The 19,859-nt window shown below is 35.2% G+C and overlaps 1 protein-coding gene across 1 annotated transcript in view; it reads left to right on the forward strand.

Moving 5' to 3' along the window:
• Nucleotides 1-10,346, forward strand: part of LOC140169196 (prothrombin-like) — a gene marked incomplete at its 3' end in the record, with an annotated part of 45,003 nt that extends 34,657 nt beyond the window's left edge. Inside the window, exons 3-8 of the mRNA XM_072192454.1 lie at nt 617-865; nt 3,065-3,181; nt 5,789-6,052; nt 6,896-7,171; nt 8,926-9,105; nt 10,234-10,346. Coding sequence (XP_072048555.1) covers nt 617-865; nt 3,065-3,181; nt 5,789-6,052; nt 6,896-7,171; nt 8,926-9,105; nt 10,234-10,346 — 1,199 coding nt within the window. The remainder of the gene's footprint in view (nt 1-616; nt 866-3,064; nt 3,182-5,788; nt 6,053-6,895; nt 7,172-8,925; nt 9,106-10,233) is intronic.
• Nucleotides 10,347-19,859: the final 9,513 nt, after the last annotated feature.

Genomic DNA, 19,859 nt, shown 5'->3' on the forward strand with positions numbered 1-19,859 from the left:
GTCTGATTAGCTCACATGGAAAACAAACAGCGATTTCTCGTTGCTTTGGAAACGAACTCTAATTGCAGCGGTATTTTCATTGAGCTGTTCCAGTTGAAACCCATACACCCCTAATGAAGACATGACTTTAATCTGCCACACAGAGATTGTAAAATGGAGTCACCCATTCAGGTAACCCCACGCTCGCACTTCCTGTGTGAAATTTTAAGGTCATGTCTTTAATGTTTGGTTTATGGATTTCAACTAGAATAGCCCATTGTTCGCGGTTCCTTTTTCCAAATGGAAAACATACCTTTTGAAAACGCATAGTCTTGTAGGAAGTAAGTCACATTGTGCAAAATGAAGTACATGTATATCTGTATATAGTTATGCTCAAGCAAAAAGTATTTATAAATAATTCGCTTCACGTCAAGTTTTTGCTACAGGTTTTTTTAAAAAGTGTAATGATATCGATAATTCGAGGTGTATAAATTCGATTTAATTTTCGTCACTCATGACTGTATTATTGTACTTATCATTCTTCTTATGCTTATTTGCTTTCCATTTCACAATGATTCTATTTTCGACGCCGCTCATATTGAAATTAAAAATATATACTTTTCAAAATCCATTTTAGAATACATGATTCAAATTCAAGCACGTCAAACTTGTGAAGTTGGTCGAGGCAAATATCAAAACCACGCTTGGCGATGGGTCATAACTCCTAAAGATCCCTGTAAATGTACACGTGTCAGAATTGTATCAGGATTGAATAAAGACACACCTAGCCGACCATTTGAACCAGTGGACGTCGATATACCAGTGGTTGGTGGCCATGACTGTAACTGCAATGCAGGATTCAGGAGAGATGGATTTACGTGTACCGGTAAACTTTATTAATAGAGTGCAGACTTGACATTAAGTATGAAATGTGTATTCACGAAATGCCAAGACGAATCAGAAAGGGGTCTGGACAACCCACACTTTTAAATATTTATTGGCGTACGTGTGTCGGGAGATGGTGTCAAATAATTTTTGATAGACAATATGCGTTCCGTGAGTTTACATTATGGTGCTCATAAGGTTGTGAATTAGCCTAAAATGGCGGAGTTGAGTTTTGTGGTAGGTAAAATTTCTGAATTTCTGAACATTGTTCTGATATTAGGGACCATTCACAAACACTTGTAGGGGGGGGGGGGGCTGATGCAAAATAATTTCATCGCGAACATTTTTCGGGCCCCCTCCCTTTACAGACCTCAAAAATTTCAGCCCCCCCTTTTTGACATGAAAATTATGGGTCAACCCCATAGAAAAGCATATAAACTTTTTCCAGGAACATTTGTGGTCATTTTTTTCAGGCCCCCCTTAGGAGGCTCAAAATTTTTCGGGGCCCCCCTTTTTGCATCAGGCCCCCCTAACAAGTGTTTGTGAACGGTCCCTTATCATATTTATTGAAGTTTGAGGTGATATGTACTGAACCTAAATACCAATAAGTGTTGATCAGAACTGAAATGCACTTGTAATGTACCAATTTTGTATATGGGAGGAGCTTTTGAAGAATGGCTCTTAAAAGTGGTACGTACTCAGAAAGTTTGAATGGCCCCTGGGGGCCAAGTGTTATAAACCTATTGTACATAAATAAAGAGTATGAGTTCATTGGACAACCAATAATCCACACAGTTGTTTTTTTAACATTTGACCCCAGTGGAAGCATTTAAACTCTCTGAGTACGTACCACTTTTAAGAGCCATATTTAAACTCCTCCCAATTGCAAAAATTGATACATTGCAAGTGCATTTCAGCTCTGACGAATGCCATTTGCTGACGAAATTAAGGAAATGTCACCTCAAACCCTAATTAATTTGAAAATAACAGAACAATTTTTAGGCAAATGCTCCGCATTATGAGCATCCTAATGTAAACTGCTGGAAAGTACATTTTCTATCAAACAATTGCTTTCCACCATCTCCCGATTAATATTTAGCCCGTACGGTTTATGCAGACCCCTTCCAGACTAGTCTTGGCACTTCGAGAAGAAATATTCCATACTTTATGTCAAACCTGTATTTAAGTTTAAAATATAGGGAAAAAAACACGATTAAGAAACTGGGCCTTAAGAACTTTGGATTACTTTTTCGTTAACCCATTTTTATCAGTATTACTTACTTGTTTCCGATATGATATTAATGTGATTAATTTACGGCAAGTGTTTCCGGCTTGGTAACTTTTATTATGAACAAGCGTGGGGATATCCACTTACAAGTATTAGATAGTGCATCCGGAGCAAAGTAAAGGTATTTTGCATACAAATATGAGGCCATTCAAAAGCCACCTTAAAACACATTTTATTGAAATGACTATGCAAGAGTTGGAGCTGGACTCCTAAATTTTATGTTATTGTTGATGAAATATGTGTAATGTGTAATAGGCCTATGTTAATTATTCTAAATGTGCAATATTTAATACTTATGTTTTGAGTTCACTTGTCTCGGTGGGTTGGAGGGGTCACACCCCTCGGGTGATAGTGTTCACGCTCCTGGCTCCTCCTGGCTAGCCTACCGGGACAATCTTTTATAATTTTTATTTTATGACATGCTCTGTCGTATGTGTATTTTTGATGTATTTTAGCCAGTTATGTAAATAAATAAATAAATAAATAAATAAATAAATAAATAAATAAATAAATAAATAAATAAATAAATAAATAAATAAATAAATAAATAAATAAATAAATAAATAAATAAATAAATAAATAAATAAATAAATAAATAGGACAAGCTTTCAAAAAGAATCCTACATTTTATAATAGCATTAGAAGTAAGACATTTTGTAATAGTTAATATCTGTTTAATATAATTGTTTTTATTGATTCCTAATCAACAGGTCATTAACAAAGTTTGGCTTTGTCAGACCCATTAACAAAGTTTGGTTTTGTCAGACCCATGTTGAAAATCTTTTGAAGGCATTCCATAAATTTTGATAAAAATATGAAAGTTCTAACTAGATTTTCGATGACCACTGTAGCCCTAGACACACCTGATGAACCAAAAAAATTGATAATACTGTTTCTAATTCCTTTCTTTAGACGTTGATGAATGCCTGAGTGGTCCCTGTGACTCTAACGCAACTTGTAGCAACAACCCTGGTAGTTACGATTGTACATGTAATACAGGATTCATCGGGGATGGATTTAACTGCAGCGGTATATTTTTTGAAAATAATATGTGACATGATCTGGTCCATGGGGCCAAAGGAGGCATTTTTGAAAATTAAGTTACTGTAATTATTACATTGTACATGCAATAGGCTATCCACCTTTGTTCCATAACCATTAGGGTATAGGACATTTTTTGTTTTTGATATAGCCCCCGAATGAAATGTATTTAATTATGTTTGTACTCACTCAGGTAGCATTGTGTGTGAATTTTACATCCGAACTAGAGGCTATTCTTTTTTATGGGCATTTTAGTGTCGAAAATGGCCCAAAATGAGGGTTTTTAATATTGCCGTCCATTTCTAATCGTCACCCCCATATGCTTTACATGTAAAATAAAAAGGCTCGTAAAAAATTAATAGCCTCTAGTTCGGATGTAAAATTCACACCAAATGCTTTTTGAGTGATTACAAAGATAATTAAATACTTTTCATTCAGGGGCTATGTGGAATTTTTTAATGTATTCCTTGTACAATGACATTTCACAATAAAATGTCCATTGGAAACAAAGGTGTATCATTTACTGAAAACACCAAAGGTCTAGCATACTTGGTTCTCAAGTTATGAAGTTTTTTGATGTGTATTTTTTTAAATGTATTTTATTGTTTTTACTCCATATTTTTACCTTTATCTCACTTTCAAATTTGCCGCCTTTGGCCCCCATGGACCAGATCGTGTCACATATTTCTCTCTGCTGAAAAATGGTGACAATACCCGGTATATTATTGAGCGCTTAATTTACATATATAGAACTTTCCCAATAAGCATCACTTAACTGAACTATATGAACTGAACTATCTTACAAGTTCAACTATATTCATCTTGCTCGTATCACATACTGTCGTATCTCTCATTTTTGTTTTGATTTCTGGTTATATTTGGCATGTATTTGTAGTGTAATGTACTACAAATACACCAAATTACAAAAATAAATATGGTCTAATTAGTCAGATATAAGATATTAATATCAATATGTAATATGGTGGATATTTACAATATTGCGTTTCACATACTGTCGTATCTGCGTCATATTCACAAAACTAGGACAAAATCACCCACATCCAAGCTGGTCTCCCAACTAAACTGCCATATATAGTCAGTTTACAAATGATCGTAATATGATCAGAATATATACAGTAAGCCAAAAAATTAAGGTACCAGTTATGTTCACCCCTTGTATAGCCTAAACAAAGACAGATATGTCATAATTGGAACCAGCAGCCAATGGCCGTATCTTTTAGGTCGAATTTAAGACCTCATTCGTTGAAATTGTTCAAGAAATAAAGTCACGGCTATCCCAAAACCCAAGGAAGATACCAATTTAAAAGTTGCAGTTTGCTGTATTAAATGCCCTATTAATTTGTACACAAAGTGTTCGTGAACAAGAAAACTAGCGCTGCGCTTCCATTGATTAACACGTTAAAACTAGCGTCGTGCTTTCATTGATTAGAACACCAAAGTGCAACTTTTGATTTCGTTTCTTCATTAGGTTTTAGATCACCGTTTCTTTAATTCTCAACCAATTTCAACAAATAAGGTCTTAAATCCGAGCTCAATAATACAGGTATTGACTGCTTGTTTTAATTTTGACATATTTGTCTTTATTTAGGATATACAGGTGTGACCATAACTGGTACCTTAATTCTTTGGCTCACTGTATATGGTTTATTAGACTGCACGGCAAGAAACCAATGCGTAACCTTAAGTTATCAACAACACGCCAAATTCCCTTTAATTTTCAGACCCTGCGCTCTTTCGGGGGCTAATTTAAAGTTTAAGTTTGTTGGCTATTGTTTTTGAGCACTAATTGTTTCTTTGTAGCACTGCGGTGCAATCTTGAACCATATTGTCTTTGAGCGCTATTGGTTTTTTTACCGCCGACACCGCCCTAACCATACCTATACCTAAAAAAGCCATTTTACTTATCAAATTACTAGTTGTTATATGGTGTCAAAATATCTTCAAAAACGTAGGATAAACGCACTAAATTTCATTCATAACAACAGAGGGCGTTTTCACTTTTAAAATATCTGAAAATGCCGTATATGATTAGTTTAAGATAATTTGTAAACTGACTATATACGGCAGTTTATTTGGGAGACCAGGTTGTTCACATACTGTCGTATCTCTAATGCGAATTTCACATAATGTTGTGTCTCTAACGCGATCGCCGTACTCTCACGAAAAATCGGGATCAAATATGGAAACAACGTGTTTCACATGTACATCGTTGACTTTGATGCTATATTTAAGATGAAAAATGTGATATAGTTTGATTTGAAAATCATTTCATGATTTGAAGTCTTTTCTTAACGTTATGGTGACAACGATATACACATACAAAGCAACATACATGTCACAAATATATTCCGAAAGAATTTCAACATCTATTTTCTCTGGAACTTTATAAACTTTATTTCGTGACATACGATATGTGATGCGAGTGACGAATTTTGTTGCAAATTTTATTTTATTTATTTATGTCTTTTTCACATGAATTGAAAATCAATACCGATAAGTAACAAAAGACAGATTAAAAAACCCGACTGATACCAAAACGGTTAAAACATCGATATGAACTAATATGACTTTCAGATATTGAATGCTATTCAGACGCCTTAGGCGCAGATTACCGTGGTACAGTAGCTGTCACTAAAACAAGCAAAACATGTCAAAACTGGACTGAACAAGTACCACATCAGCACGAAGTAACGCCAGATAATTACCCAGGAATTGGGCTAGAAGATCATAATTACTGCAGAAATCCTGATAACGAACCAAAAGGCACTTGGTGTTACACTATTGATGAGGAATTGCGTTGGGAATATTGTGACATAGGTTCTACACGATTCTGTGGTAGTAAGTATAGCTAGGAGGATTGGGACTCACTGTCACGCATTGGTGCCAGATGATTCTTCGATAGTCAACCTGTTTTGGCTATAGCTCCCTTTTCAGAAATCGTACTTTCTAAAGTAACATCCGATGCAAATTGTGTTACATTGTATGAGGTTTTTTGTACCAGCTTTCAAGTGCCTAAAATGGCCTAAAATAGGTTATAGCGCCCTATCCAGGCTACTCTCATCTTCATCTCCATAGACATAATTTATTTATGTTTAGAACGTTTAATAATATTCAAATAATACGAAATCGAAAAATAAACCAGCTAAATGGTAAAAATAATGAATGAAAACTAATCAGAGAATAAACCAACAGGAATTGTTGTGTTTACTATCCTCTACCATGTATTGGCGACAAACAGGTTCAACATTTTGAGTAGTGGATGCTGGTGCAATTCTTAGTGAGCTATTAAAACATTACTTAGCATAATAGCAAAATATAAGTTACCCTTAATTCACCTTATTCTAATATGAACGAATCTTGTTTTGTTTACAACTTCACGTCTTTTGTTGCGCGCATTGCGATCACTTGCGCGTATTACCACCCAACATTACCAACCAACCCAACGAAATTTGCAACAGCTGTGTTAAACACCAAGATTTATTTATGTTTAGAACCATTAATAATGACGAAATCAGAACAAAATTAACAAAACGGTAAGAATAATGGATGAGTACCATAATACTAGAGAGGTTGCGATTTCAAAATCACTCTCCTGTAACGAGATTTTCAATAGACGTACGGACGTATGATACGTACGTTTGGAAATCGTGACCTCTCTAATATGTATCCGTTTCACTTCAGATGGAGATAATGAATGCTACTCTGACGCCAATGGCGGAGACTATCGTGGTAGAGTAGCTATCACTAGATCAGGAAATGTATGCCAGAAGTGGACAGAACAGGTACCACACGTGCACACGTACTACACACTTGAAAATTATCCGGAAAGCTTGGGAGATCATAATTATTGCAGAAACCCATACCCCGATGATGGACCAGGAGGAGCGTGGTGTTACACTACTAATGAAGAAGTACGTTTCGAGTATTGTGACATACATTCCTCCGTATTCTGTCTAAGTAAGTATACAACTAGGATTTTATTATGATGAAAACAGGTCCGATCACTATGACTTTCGATCCTCTTTTGATATTAAGATATCCACAATTTTAACCTCATACCCAGTGGTGTATTTGTCGGTGGGTGTGTGTGTGTGTGGGGTGGGGGTGCTAGGACAGTGCCCCGGCTCAACATGGATCGTCGGTACATCTTAGGCCGTCGGTACACGACGGGCCTTGGTGAAAAAGAAATCGGGGTCAATATTTGACATTTTGTGAGGACTAATTGCGCATGGTTAAGAAACAAAGTACTGAACAATTTTGACATGCAGCATCTACTGAATACACGCAAATATGGTTTTCTTTGCTGGCGGATATCTGTAGAAGCCCCAATCTGTATGTATGTGCATGCTTCGCTGTTACTTGCGCAAGCTTGCAGCAAGCGTGTACATGCTTGCTGCAAGGTTGCGCAAGCTTTTTTTGGTGATTGCATTTTCGTAAGGGTTGGCGTTGCTACATAAAGTGCATTGAATTTTTTTTAAATCCCCATTAACTTCTTGAGTGCACGTCGGCAAAAATAAATCTGTTGGTACATTTAGGGGTCGGCCAATGTATGAACAAAAATTGCCAAAAATGGGAGGAGTCTGCCATGTTTACTGCAAATTTTTGCCTAGAAATGTTAATCACAGGTACAAAATTGATGGCGCACGTGAATGCAAAACTCTAGTTTTAATTTATTATGATCACTTTTGTATATTCATAGGAAATTATTTAAATAGGCCTGTATATCTGTTGTTGCATTTTAGCTCACACTGGTTTTTTTTTAGTACAGACGCGATTTCATACCGCCGGGTGTTCCTTTAAGTCATTCGGGTGTAATCACAACCGTTTTCGTATGCCGGATGAAAAACATCATGGGTGGGGGCAAGGGTTCAAGTTATTTTTCCTCTTTTTTGTAGACAGCTGTCTTTATTAAAAGTTTCTTAATGCATAGTACTGTCACTTAATCAGTGACCTTAAAATACATTAACGTGCATTTTATTTATTAATATTTTCAAGAGAGATATAAGAGGATTGAAAAGAGTTATAAGAGGATTGAAAACAACCAACAAAAAGGGAAAAAAGCAACAGAATGAGCGAATAGAACCCAATGCTGATTATTTTGTACTCAAATTGAGTAAAAAACAATTAAGAGTAACGCGAGTTGACTATGGATAAAATATACAGGAATAAAAATTATATCATACCATTAACAGTTGCCAGGATTGCCACTTACTATTAAACTTTTGTAGCTGTAAGCTACATACTGCTTGGTATTTCAAAACATTATAATAACATTTAAGTTCCATTAAAAAATCATCTAAGTTTGGTCGTTTCTCTGTCATCTTTAGTCTATACAAATAAAGTTTTGCAATATTCAAAATCAGTGTTAGAATAACGACATTTCGATCCAAAAAGAATTAATTGAGGGGTCATAGATCTATACTGATCTTGTCTTTTATCCAGTCTTTGAGATTTTCCCAAAAATGTCTAGAAATAGGGCAATCCACAAAGAGATGCTTGATTGTTTCTGGATTTATCTTACAAAAAGTATACAAGTCATTATCACTTATATTCATTTTTAGCAACAATGTATTTGTGCCTATGATACTCAGATTAGTTCTGTATTGAAACCATTTCAGGGTTCAAGTTATAATACATTTACTGAGGCAAGGCATTCTCACTTGATCCACATGTGTTTTGGGCTTTTTGAGTGTTTTTGTTTCTCTTTCTAGATTGCTCTGAATATCTGGGCATGGAAAGTGGTGAGATACGAGATGAAGATATTACAGCAATGACGTCAATACGACCAGCTACGAACGCAAGGCTGAATGGTGATGGTACTTGGTCAGCAGATAGTTTTAACTTTCTCTTATCTTCTCTGTATATTCCTACATGGATTCAAGCTAACATAGGTAAATCTTATCTTTAGCCATCGTAGTATGGTACCTGTAGAGTTTCCAACATTATTACTTGGTCTGGGACCATCTTTGCGCGCCTCTATTACTGCGTCCTGATCATCCGATCGATAAGAATCTGCGCCTTTCAAATCCATGAAGTTATAAACAAGTTTCGTTCATTTTATTTGGATGGCAAACAGTAGAAAAGGAACTAATTCCAATAAGCATAACAGCCCTAGACCAGGTAAGGTTAGATAAACGTAATACAATTTTCCTTTAAATCAAGGAACAACTAGGAGATTCTTGTGTTGATTCCAAAGTCTGCACAAAAAGTAACTCAGCTGTTATAAATACGCCTATAGCTTCAGAACTAATAATTGTTTCCACAATATTTCTACATAGAAAGAAGGACAATTTATTTACGCGCATTTTGATACCCCATTTGTCCAATTTTGTTCAATATTAATAACACAGCAGTGTTTTTAAAGAACATAACCCAAATTGAAAGTTGCAGCTATTTGTATTGATTTGAAGTCAGCGCGAAGATGAATGGAGGGTTTTAGGTGCCACAATGCTTGCGTAATAACCATTGATCGCTGTAAACTGCAACTTTTAAATTCGGGTACTTTTCTTTAAAAGCACTACTGTGTTGTTAATATTGAACGATATTTGACAAATGGGGTATCAAAATGCGAGTAAATAAATCGTCCTTCTTTATATGTAGAAATATTGTGGAAAAAATTATTAGTTCTGAAGCTATAGGCGTTTTTATAACAGCTGAGTTACTTTTTGTGCAGACTTTATATAGACGTAATCACTTTCCATGTCGTATTGCAAAATGAAAGCGTCCTTGGGCGTGGCCGTCCATCATTATAATGACATTGGGTGTACGCTTTTTTTTTTAAAGGTGGTCATTGGGTGGCAGAATATTGACCGGCACATAACGCGTAGAATATTCAATGACGTAAGATTTATCATATATATTCACCAGACATAACATAATTGAGTTAACGTCATCAAACATTAGTTAGAAGTCAAACATTACTGGAAATAGAAATAACAAAGGCATGTTACATCGAATATTCTACGTCGAATGCTCGGAGTTTGTATGGCCCTTTCAAAGTCATTAATTTGGTATTACAGGTAACCAGACTTATGTGTCGGGTGTGATAACTCAAGGTGATGGCGGTGTTGGGATTAGTTACAATTGGGTAACGTCATTTAAAGTGTCAACATTCTTGAGTACTAATGACACCGTTATGAATCAAAATGGAACTGAGATAGTAAGTATAGTACATATATTTATAGTACATAGTACATAATTCATATTGGGACAAATGGCAAAACAAGTTGTGGATGTTTAGATATTTTATCCAACTTCGAGTAATGTTGATCTATTTTTCGTTTCAAACGAACGATAACCAACATCTTAAATAATGCGACGATTCATGATTATTAAAACGAAGCACCATCACCATGTTAATTATCAGACATTATACCCCTGGGCCTCATGGAAGAACAGAGGATACCTTAAAACATCCACTGAATGAGTAACCCGGGCAAAAGAAGAAATAAAACAAACAAACAAACAAAACCGATTTCAACAATTTATGCGACGATAATTACAACGAATTTTCCTTTCTACAGATTTTTCCAGGCAACAATGACATCAATACCCAGGTGACAGCTACTTTCCCTGAGCCGGTTTACGCCCTTATTGTACGCATAACTTGTCTAAAAGGGGTAGGCCTGACATATGGATTACGATTTGAAATACTGGGATGTAAAATATAGGCTATATAATAACCCAGCAAACACAAAACGTTTTCGACATCATTCGCAAAAGGTTATAAAAGGTTGTCAGAAAACGTTTAAATGTCGGGTTATATAAAGGGTATATTAAGAGTATAAAACGTTTTCATAACCTTAAAAACATTTTTGATAATCTACTGCTCAGCAAACAAAAATGTTTTACAGAAAACGTTTAAATGTCGGGTTATATAAAGGGTATAAAAACGTTTTAATAACATTCCAAAAACATTCTTGAAAACTTGATACAAAACATTCTAAACAAAATGTTATTTTGGGGTTGAAAAAATATTTTGCGAAAAATGTTTGCCCAAAATATTTTCAATAACGTTTTAAAAACGTTTTCATGATCTTTATATAACCTGACATTTAAATGTTATTAAAAGGTTTTGAAAAACATTTTAAGAACATTTCTGTGTTTGCTGGGTTCAAATATTTTAACATAATGTTATCTAAGTATTGACACAATATTTGGCAAAAATGTTTGCAAAAATAGTTTACAATAACATTTTTTGAAAACATTTAAAAATATTGTTGTAGTGTGTTTTCATCCAAAACGTTTTAAAACGTTATCATGACCTTTATATAACCCGACATTTTAATGTTATTAAAACGTTTTACCTAAACCAAAAGCCAAAATATAACTTATTTAAAACGTTTTTAAAACGTTTTGTGTTTGCTGGGAATACATGGCAGAGCTGGGACGTAGAGCAAAAGAAGGTGTCATTTGGAAACGTTGATATTTGATGTAACCAAGAGCTTACCAAATTCAAATTGTATTCAATATTAAAAAAATAAACACGGTTATAGAGAATATAAAAATGCTGTGATTGTTAGATGTTTGAATACGGTATATGTACTTCAGAACCACTTGAGTGGCATTATCCTTTATTACCCACGCTATGGTTCCTCGCTAGTAGCCATACAAGGGTCTAAAATGGCTATTCGTCCTTTCCTAGGATCCATACAAGGCTCTAAAGATGTCTATTCGTCCCTCGCTAGCAGCCATACAAGGCTCTAAAGATGTCTATTCGTCCCTCGCTAGCAGCCATACAAGGCTCTAAATGTGGCTATTCGTCCCTCGCCACGAGAAATAGAGAATATAAAATGCTGTGATTGTTAGATGTTTGAATACGGTATGTACTTCAGAACCACTTGAGTGGCATTATCCTTTATAACCCACGCTATGGTTCCTCGCTAGTAGCCATACAAGGGTCTAAAATGGCTATTCGTCCTTTCCTAGGATCCATACAAGGCTCTAAAGATGTCTATTCGTCCCTCGCTAGCAGCCATACAAGGCTCTAAAGATGTCTATTCGTCCCTCGCTAGCAGCCATACAAGGCTCTAAATGTGGCTATTCGTCCCTCGCCACGAGCCATACAAGGATCTAAAGAGGGCTATTCGTCCCTCCCTATATAGCAGCCGTACAAGGCTCTAAATGTGGCTATTCGTCCCTCGCCACGAGCCATACAAGGATCTAAAGATGTCTATTCGTCCCTCTAGCAGCCATACAAGGCTCTAAAGATGTCTATTCGTCCCTCGCCACGAGCCATACAAGGATCTAAAGAGGGCTATTCGTCCCTCTCGAGCAGCCATACAAGGCTCTAAATGTGGCTATTCGTCCCTCGCCACGAGCCATACAAGGATCTAAAGGGGGCTATTCGTCCCCACTAGGAGCCATACAACGCTCTAAAGATTGCTTTTTGTCATATCCTAGTAGCTATACCAGGTTCTAAAGATGGCTGTTCGTCCCTCCCTAGGACCATGTAAGGCTATAGAGAAGGTTGTTTGCTCCTCACTAGGAGCCATACAAGGACCTTAAGAGGGCTATGCGTTATGAGCCATATACGCTCTAAAAGGGCTATTCGTCCCTCGCTATGAACCATGCAATGTTGTAAAGATGGCTATTCCGCCCTCAATGTGAGCTATAAAAGGCTATGCATATAATTATTCGTCCCTCGCAATGAGCCATGCAAGGCTGTAAAGATGGCTATTCCGCCCTCAATTGGAGCTATAAAAAGCTATGTATCTGGTTATTTATCCCTCGCTAGGAGTCATGAAAGGCTCTGTGGCTATTCTTCGTGATATTCGCCGTATATCGGATTACTACATAAACCGTCCTTTTATATTCAGTGGAGTATTTGCCGAACTCAAGTAGCGACTGATGCAAAAGGACAGTGTTCGCCCTAAGAAATCGACAATGTCGCCCTCTGTGGTGAATATATTAAATGGGTGCGTACGCGGGACAGTTTATAGTTGTCAGCTGTTCGTTAATACGTGTTCACGATATATGTGCCATGTCGAAAGGAGATACTTTTGGGCAGGTTATCAATTTTGAGGTTTTAACATATCTTAAATATAGAGATATTTTGCTTCACAACACGTTTTCTCCAATGAAATCGGACAAGTTCAATATTGAGTTCGTATGTTATGGTATTATAAAATTGGAAATTGAGATATTGGCCTTTAAAATATTATTGACAATGTTGAGAGTAGGAATTACCTTGAAAAATGTCTCATAAAATACAAGATGCCAGTTATATTCCGGCCTGAAACTATCAGACAATCTTTTAAACATTAATAACATCACAAATTCGCAACAAACACAAAATTTGAAAAAAAAAACCATCCCGGGCAGATTTTTGGCCATTTCACCATTCTTGATCCTGCCCAAAAATGTCTCCTTTTGACATGGCACGTCACAAGTTATGTTTAAGTTCGTATAGACTAAAAGGAAACCGCAGACATGTTGGAAGGCTTTATGGTATATATTTAATTTGATGATAAATGGTTTCACAATCTTTAACTGCGTAAACACCTGTATTCATGTGTCCATACTTTGGCCAAATTGAGTTAAGCATGGGAAAGTGTTGCTATACATAGGCCTGTCATATGTATGAAAGAAAAACTCAAATTCATTCTATGTGTCTATTGAGCATGTGAAAAATATCATGTATGAAAGAATCAACCCAAGTCCATGATTTGAGTCTTGTAACACATTGATTGAAATCCAGTATGTATAAAAGTCCACTTGTAATACATTCATTGCTGGAGAGTGACTTTTGGAGAAAAAAAATGGGGTTAATCAAGGAAAGTGTGTGGTTTATATTACATGGCAGAATGCTTATCAACATTATACATAACTGTGTGCTTTATTTTGTATTATCTTACTAGTGGTAATCTTATTCCAACATTATTGTCTTAGTATATGATTCAAAAAACCACCCAAGTCCAGAATTTAAAATGAACCCCACGAAGTCCCTGAAATGATAATCGTCATACCTAATACAGTTTAACCCACCCATTTGCACGTACAACTTACCATATTGACCAGGTAAATCTAACTGAAGGAATTAAAATGATACACAGGTTTTTTTCTCAAAATCACTTCCCATGGACTTGGGTGGGTTTTGGATTCATGTATTCAATTAAATGTTAAATGCAATACAAATAAAGGATCAGAAATTGGCAATGTTGATTTGCATTCTGTCTTTTCTGGTCTAATGTTGCTGACCTAAGTAGGTCTCCAGTACTAGGTAGTGCAAGTGTTCTGTTGTCTGAAGGCTACTGACTGCAATGGCATGGTACTCATCCGATTAACAATGTTTGATAATGTTGTTTGCGAAAAATAGATCTGATCTTGTAACTTTGAATAATGTTTTAATTTGATATTGAATGAAAACCATGGTACATGTAAATATTAGAATATTTTGTGGTATATTTTGATGGTGCTGATCGGAGAAAAGAAATAGCAGCAAATGGCGAAAAAATACGTACTTTTACCAGCCAAAAACAGCTTTTCTAGGCATTGTTGACATGGTGCCTTCGCGAAAGAAAGTTTCCTACTATAAAGACCTAACTTTTGAGATGGTTTGCATGTTTGAAGGTGCAAAATTACCGCGTTCAGCAGGTCATCATCACGACACTTGTAAACAAACTGTGCTCGAATTTGATTGACAGATGACGTCAGACGCGATAAATTCTTTTTATCTCTATCTTTAATTATAAAACTAAGAATTATAGTATGTCTACGAATACGCAGTTGGTTGTCACAGTACCAGTGCAGCCGGTGCTTATGTGAGTGGTCGAACTTTTGTCAGATATATGTCTAACTGAGTCTTATTCAGTCCCGATGTTTCATGTTGCTGCCTCAGATGTGTAGTATAAGTCTTACTGCGGCACAGTGGGCACTATAGGCGATCCGTAAATTTCAGAACCTATTCGTACATCACTTTTATTCAATAAAAAAGAAGACAAAATATACAGGTCTATATTGATCAGTGCCCCATATTGATGGTGGCACGCAAGACATAAATTTAAACATACACAATATACAATACATGTTAAAAGGTACACCTGAAGGCCTAAATTACAACCAGAAATAGGAATGGAATTTAAAAGAGAAGCCTAAAAAGAGACCAGACATCCCGATAAAAAAAACAAATATAAATATTGATAAAAAGAGAAACATTTGGTTTCTAAAAACGGTGGACTAATCCAGGAAGGCTCTTGTTTTGAATGAAAAATACTGAAAGATGAAACAATTGCCAATTTGGAAAGATTATCCCTGAATATTTTGAAGGATGTCAAGTTATTGCACATTTTCAAGACGTCTTTTATACGATTGATATTGTCAGGTGTAATATATACTCTGAAACCTACTTCTAAACATTAAACTTTGTACGATTATTTGAAAAAGGAAAATAAGAAAAATGAAACGGCAAGATGTACAAAACACGAAGAGAAACTCTTTAGATCCGATTTTTGGAATAAAGAGTCAGAAAATATGTGGTTTGACCTTGGCTACTTTTATGTATGTTTTAATTATTTAATCTTTGATTTTTTATGCTGATATATATACTTAATTTTTTAATGTTCCTTGACTTCTTTGAATATTTTGTTATTGAAGTTTGCAATGTTTCCTTTTTATGTAAGGTCTTAATGTATAGTTTTGTGTCAAGTACTTTGTATGTATTCTTATTGTGTAATTATTGTAAAGCGCATTGGTCTTTGCAGAAATGTGCTCAATAAATTACTGAAATAATAATAATAATAATAATAAATAATAATAATAATAATAATAATAATAATAATAATAATAATAATAATAATAATAATAATAATAATAATAACAATAACAATATTAATAATAATAATAATAATAATAATAATAATAATAATAACACTAATAATAATAATAATAATAATAATAATAATAATAATAACACTAATAATAATAATAATAATAATAATAATATTAATAATAATAATAATAATCTACGAGGACGGTCAATTATGGCCGCAACAATTATTTATCTCCGCTCAAGCATGACTTTGATAATTGTTACTTACTTTAAGGGTACTTGGCCACTTATTTCATTCAGGGGCGTGTTTGAAAAACAGCAAAGTGCATTAGTAAAAAGAATAAAAAATATTTAAATTCACACCAGGTTTCGAACCACTGCCAAGGCACTTTGAATGCAAAAGAGTGACAGGCGACGATGCCTACTGTGCCACGATGACTGTGGATAAATTCTGGCGATTTTCAAAGATAAACATCAAAACGTTTCTAGTGTATTGAAAATCATATTTTGGTTGAAATACAGTCATAGTAAGACATACGACCCTTCTTGTCTGTGTGTTTTTCTTTCAATACAAATTAAATTTGTTGAAATAAAATGGTATTATTATTATGATTAGCAAGAAACGACGATTAGTTTTCTAATAATAAAGTAAAAACACTGGGTCATTCACGACGTCATTGTAATTTATGTCAAAACCCACAGTTAAAACCAGGGGAGCGATCTTCGCACTTACTTGTATACTTGCGCGATCGATACTCAGATTCAGACAATATCGTTTGAATATACCGCGCTTATGTATGCGCTTACTTGACATGCGGTCACTTGCAGGAAAATATTTTGTACCATAATAGCTCGCAATAGATACGCCCCTATAAATGACCCTCTTCATCTCCTCGCTGTCCCGTTATATACTCATACTGCACGTAATTTTGAGACAAATGATCATTAAAAAAGTTCTACCTCCAACATCACATCTCTGTTATCTTACGAACCCGGATATTGAAATTAACCATGCTTATACCCTTAACTCCTGGCTACAGGATAACAGGTATTTGATGAAAATGTGAATGCAGATTTGGTGATTCGGAAACGGTTAAAACTGAAGCCAAAAGTATAGTAAGCATCATATGGTAGCTTTGGAAAATGTCCATAAAAATGTTTTCAACAAATGATTGTCCAAGTGCTTACTCAGAGTAAATATTTTGGTTCTAGTTGAGTTCCCTGACATGCATTGGGACTTCAAAACAAATTGAAACATGTTTTATATGCTCAGACGAAAACATTAAAGGGTTCAACAGACACACACATGTTAGTGAAATTTACCAGATTTCGACTAATTTACTGAAATATTTTTTTGCCGACGGAAGTTGTGAATTGTTGACCCAGTGCGTTCAATAATCTAAAAACTGTGTGTGTTGCGGGGGAGGTGGGTATGTGGATGTTGGTGGTGGTAGAGGGGTTGTGGTACACAGCAAAAGTTTTTCATTGTAGCTACGTCAACGAGCAAAAACGGAAGAGTCACATCCAGGATTGATAAGCATTTCAAACAAAATTGCCTATTGTTGACCAATTCGTGTACCGATTGTCTTAGATGAAAAATGTATGCGAGATGAAGGAATGCAACAACCCTAATTAAAACGGCATAATGAGGTCTGAAATGCCTCATTTCAACCGGTAATTGCGCTTCGTGCTACGGAAAAACATCAGTAGGCCTATATATTTCAAATATTAAAGACAATTAACGTTATTAATTATACTGTTGATATTAATCATATCCATAGGTTGATTGTAAGGTCATTCCAATAATGAATATTTTGCCGACTTGATTAGTGGCTTAGTTCAATAGTTGATTAAAAAGTTTTAAACTGCGAGCAAAAGGCGGGCAGTGGAGCATCTAATGATGTGCTTGAATGCATCTGCACAACACCGTACTGTGCTGCCTACAAATCGAATATACCATGGAAGAAATCCAAATAATACCTTCCTTCAGATGTTGGACCGGGTGAATTCCATCGCGCGTAAGACCTGTGAAATTAGCCATAAAGGCTCTTCGCAATCTCTCTACTTGTTACTAAATAACGGTCCTCTATTTCTATAAACTCTGGATTGATGTGGGATAGACAACTGAGACTATAATAATGGAATTTGACGTTTCTTTTATTTCTATTATCACCATTGCAGGTCAGTATGTACTTTTTTTGTCATTTTACAGTCTCTGCCAGAAAAAGAGGTATATATTATTATTATTTATATCAGGCTTTTGAGCGATACAATAAAACTGTATATTGTACAATATTTGCAAAATACCCGGATGCAATACAATATTTTTTTAATATTGTACGCGTATCTCGTACGCGTCGCGCGTTACCATGGTGACAGCACCAACACGCGTCATGATACAACAGCACAACAATACAGACACCGTAACGGCTCACAGGAGATTTCGTACTGTATAAACAAGTAAAATCACAAACTTAATTCGCGGCAATTCTGGATGATGATAAACTTTATAGGAAATATAATCCACATCTACAAATAAACCTATATATAATTATTCCGAAATTGTCTTTGGAGACTAAAGAGCAGAAACAAGACCGTCAACATGTAAGCTTACATTACAATACACATTGGTTAAACCGGTGGCCAGGTAAAGCTTTTAAAAATTTCATTTTACCGCATAGCAAAAGCCTGATATAATTAATAATAATAATATTGAATGGCTTATTTTCGTGTGATACAAGAATATATTGCACTCGATAGAAAATATATTCTTGTATCACACTCAAAGCCATTCAATATTATATAAATATTCTTAATACTAACTGTGTTTAAAAAAACAACAACTGAAAATTACATATGCTTTGACTATGTTTTTAATGATTGTGCACAATTTGTGCAGTGTTTTACTTTGAGTAAATTTGCATAATTGAAATAGGTATAAAGGGATAAATTTATTGATTTACAAAATGGTTTGAAATTAAAAGGGGACAATGGGATCAGTTGAATTAACATTAAATAGGAATCTATACGTACAAATCACACTATATTGCTTTAATATACGACTTTTGGCTAAACCAATAGAGGTTTGATGATTTGTACGATTTTCTGAATGAGCAAATCGCTGAATAGGTCTTCACAAACATCTTAACAGTTTATACGAGTAGATATTCATACGTAGTGGTAGACACTACACTATTTTTCACGTTCCAGGTGAGTGAAAAATAGTGTAGTGTTGAAGTTAAAACTTAAATTCATCTTAACAGTTGTTATTATTGTTTTATGCATTTCATTTTAGAAAAATTTTGTAACATTTTCAGAACCGTTTATATGTTTTCGTGCTTGTAGCTGACATTGCAATCTTGTAAAGTATTGTCCTTATGGGGATACCGAATAATAATTGCCCAAGCACGAAAAGAACATTGTAATCCGAAGGATCAATTTAACACTTTGTTTCTATTATTAATTATTGTCATTAACAGCTCATCTGACTGTGGTGCAGAGCTATGTTTGTATTCTTAGAGAAAGACCAGACCCGTCTAGAGGTGGTGCCTTGAGATGGTCTCTTCCATACAAGGAAGTATGCTTTTGCCAAGCTGTGGTAGCACCTGAGCATGTCAAAACTTGTCCAGGAACAGAAGAAGAGTATGGAGAAGGCGACCTGTGGTTTGCGGATGACCCAAGTTTATTAATTATGAGACAAAATTGGGAGAATGATATACTGGATGAACTTATGAGTCGCACTATATATTGTAGTAAGAAACACTTCCATGTTATAAAATATCTTACATTGTTATAACGATAGGATATTCAAAATATTGGATCGTGGTTATGATACAGTTTAGAATTTTCAGTTCCTATGCTGATGGCTCCTAGAAC

This window comes from Amphiura filiformis, chromosome 14, assembly GCF_039555335.1.
Source record: "Amphiura filiformis chromosome 14, Afil_fr2py, whole genome shotgun sequence".
Classification (NCBI taxonomy): Eukaryota; Metazoa; Echinodermata; class Ophiuroidea; order Amphilepidida; family Amphiuridae; genus Amphiura; species Amphiura filiformis.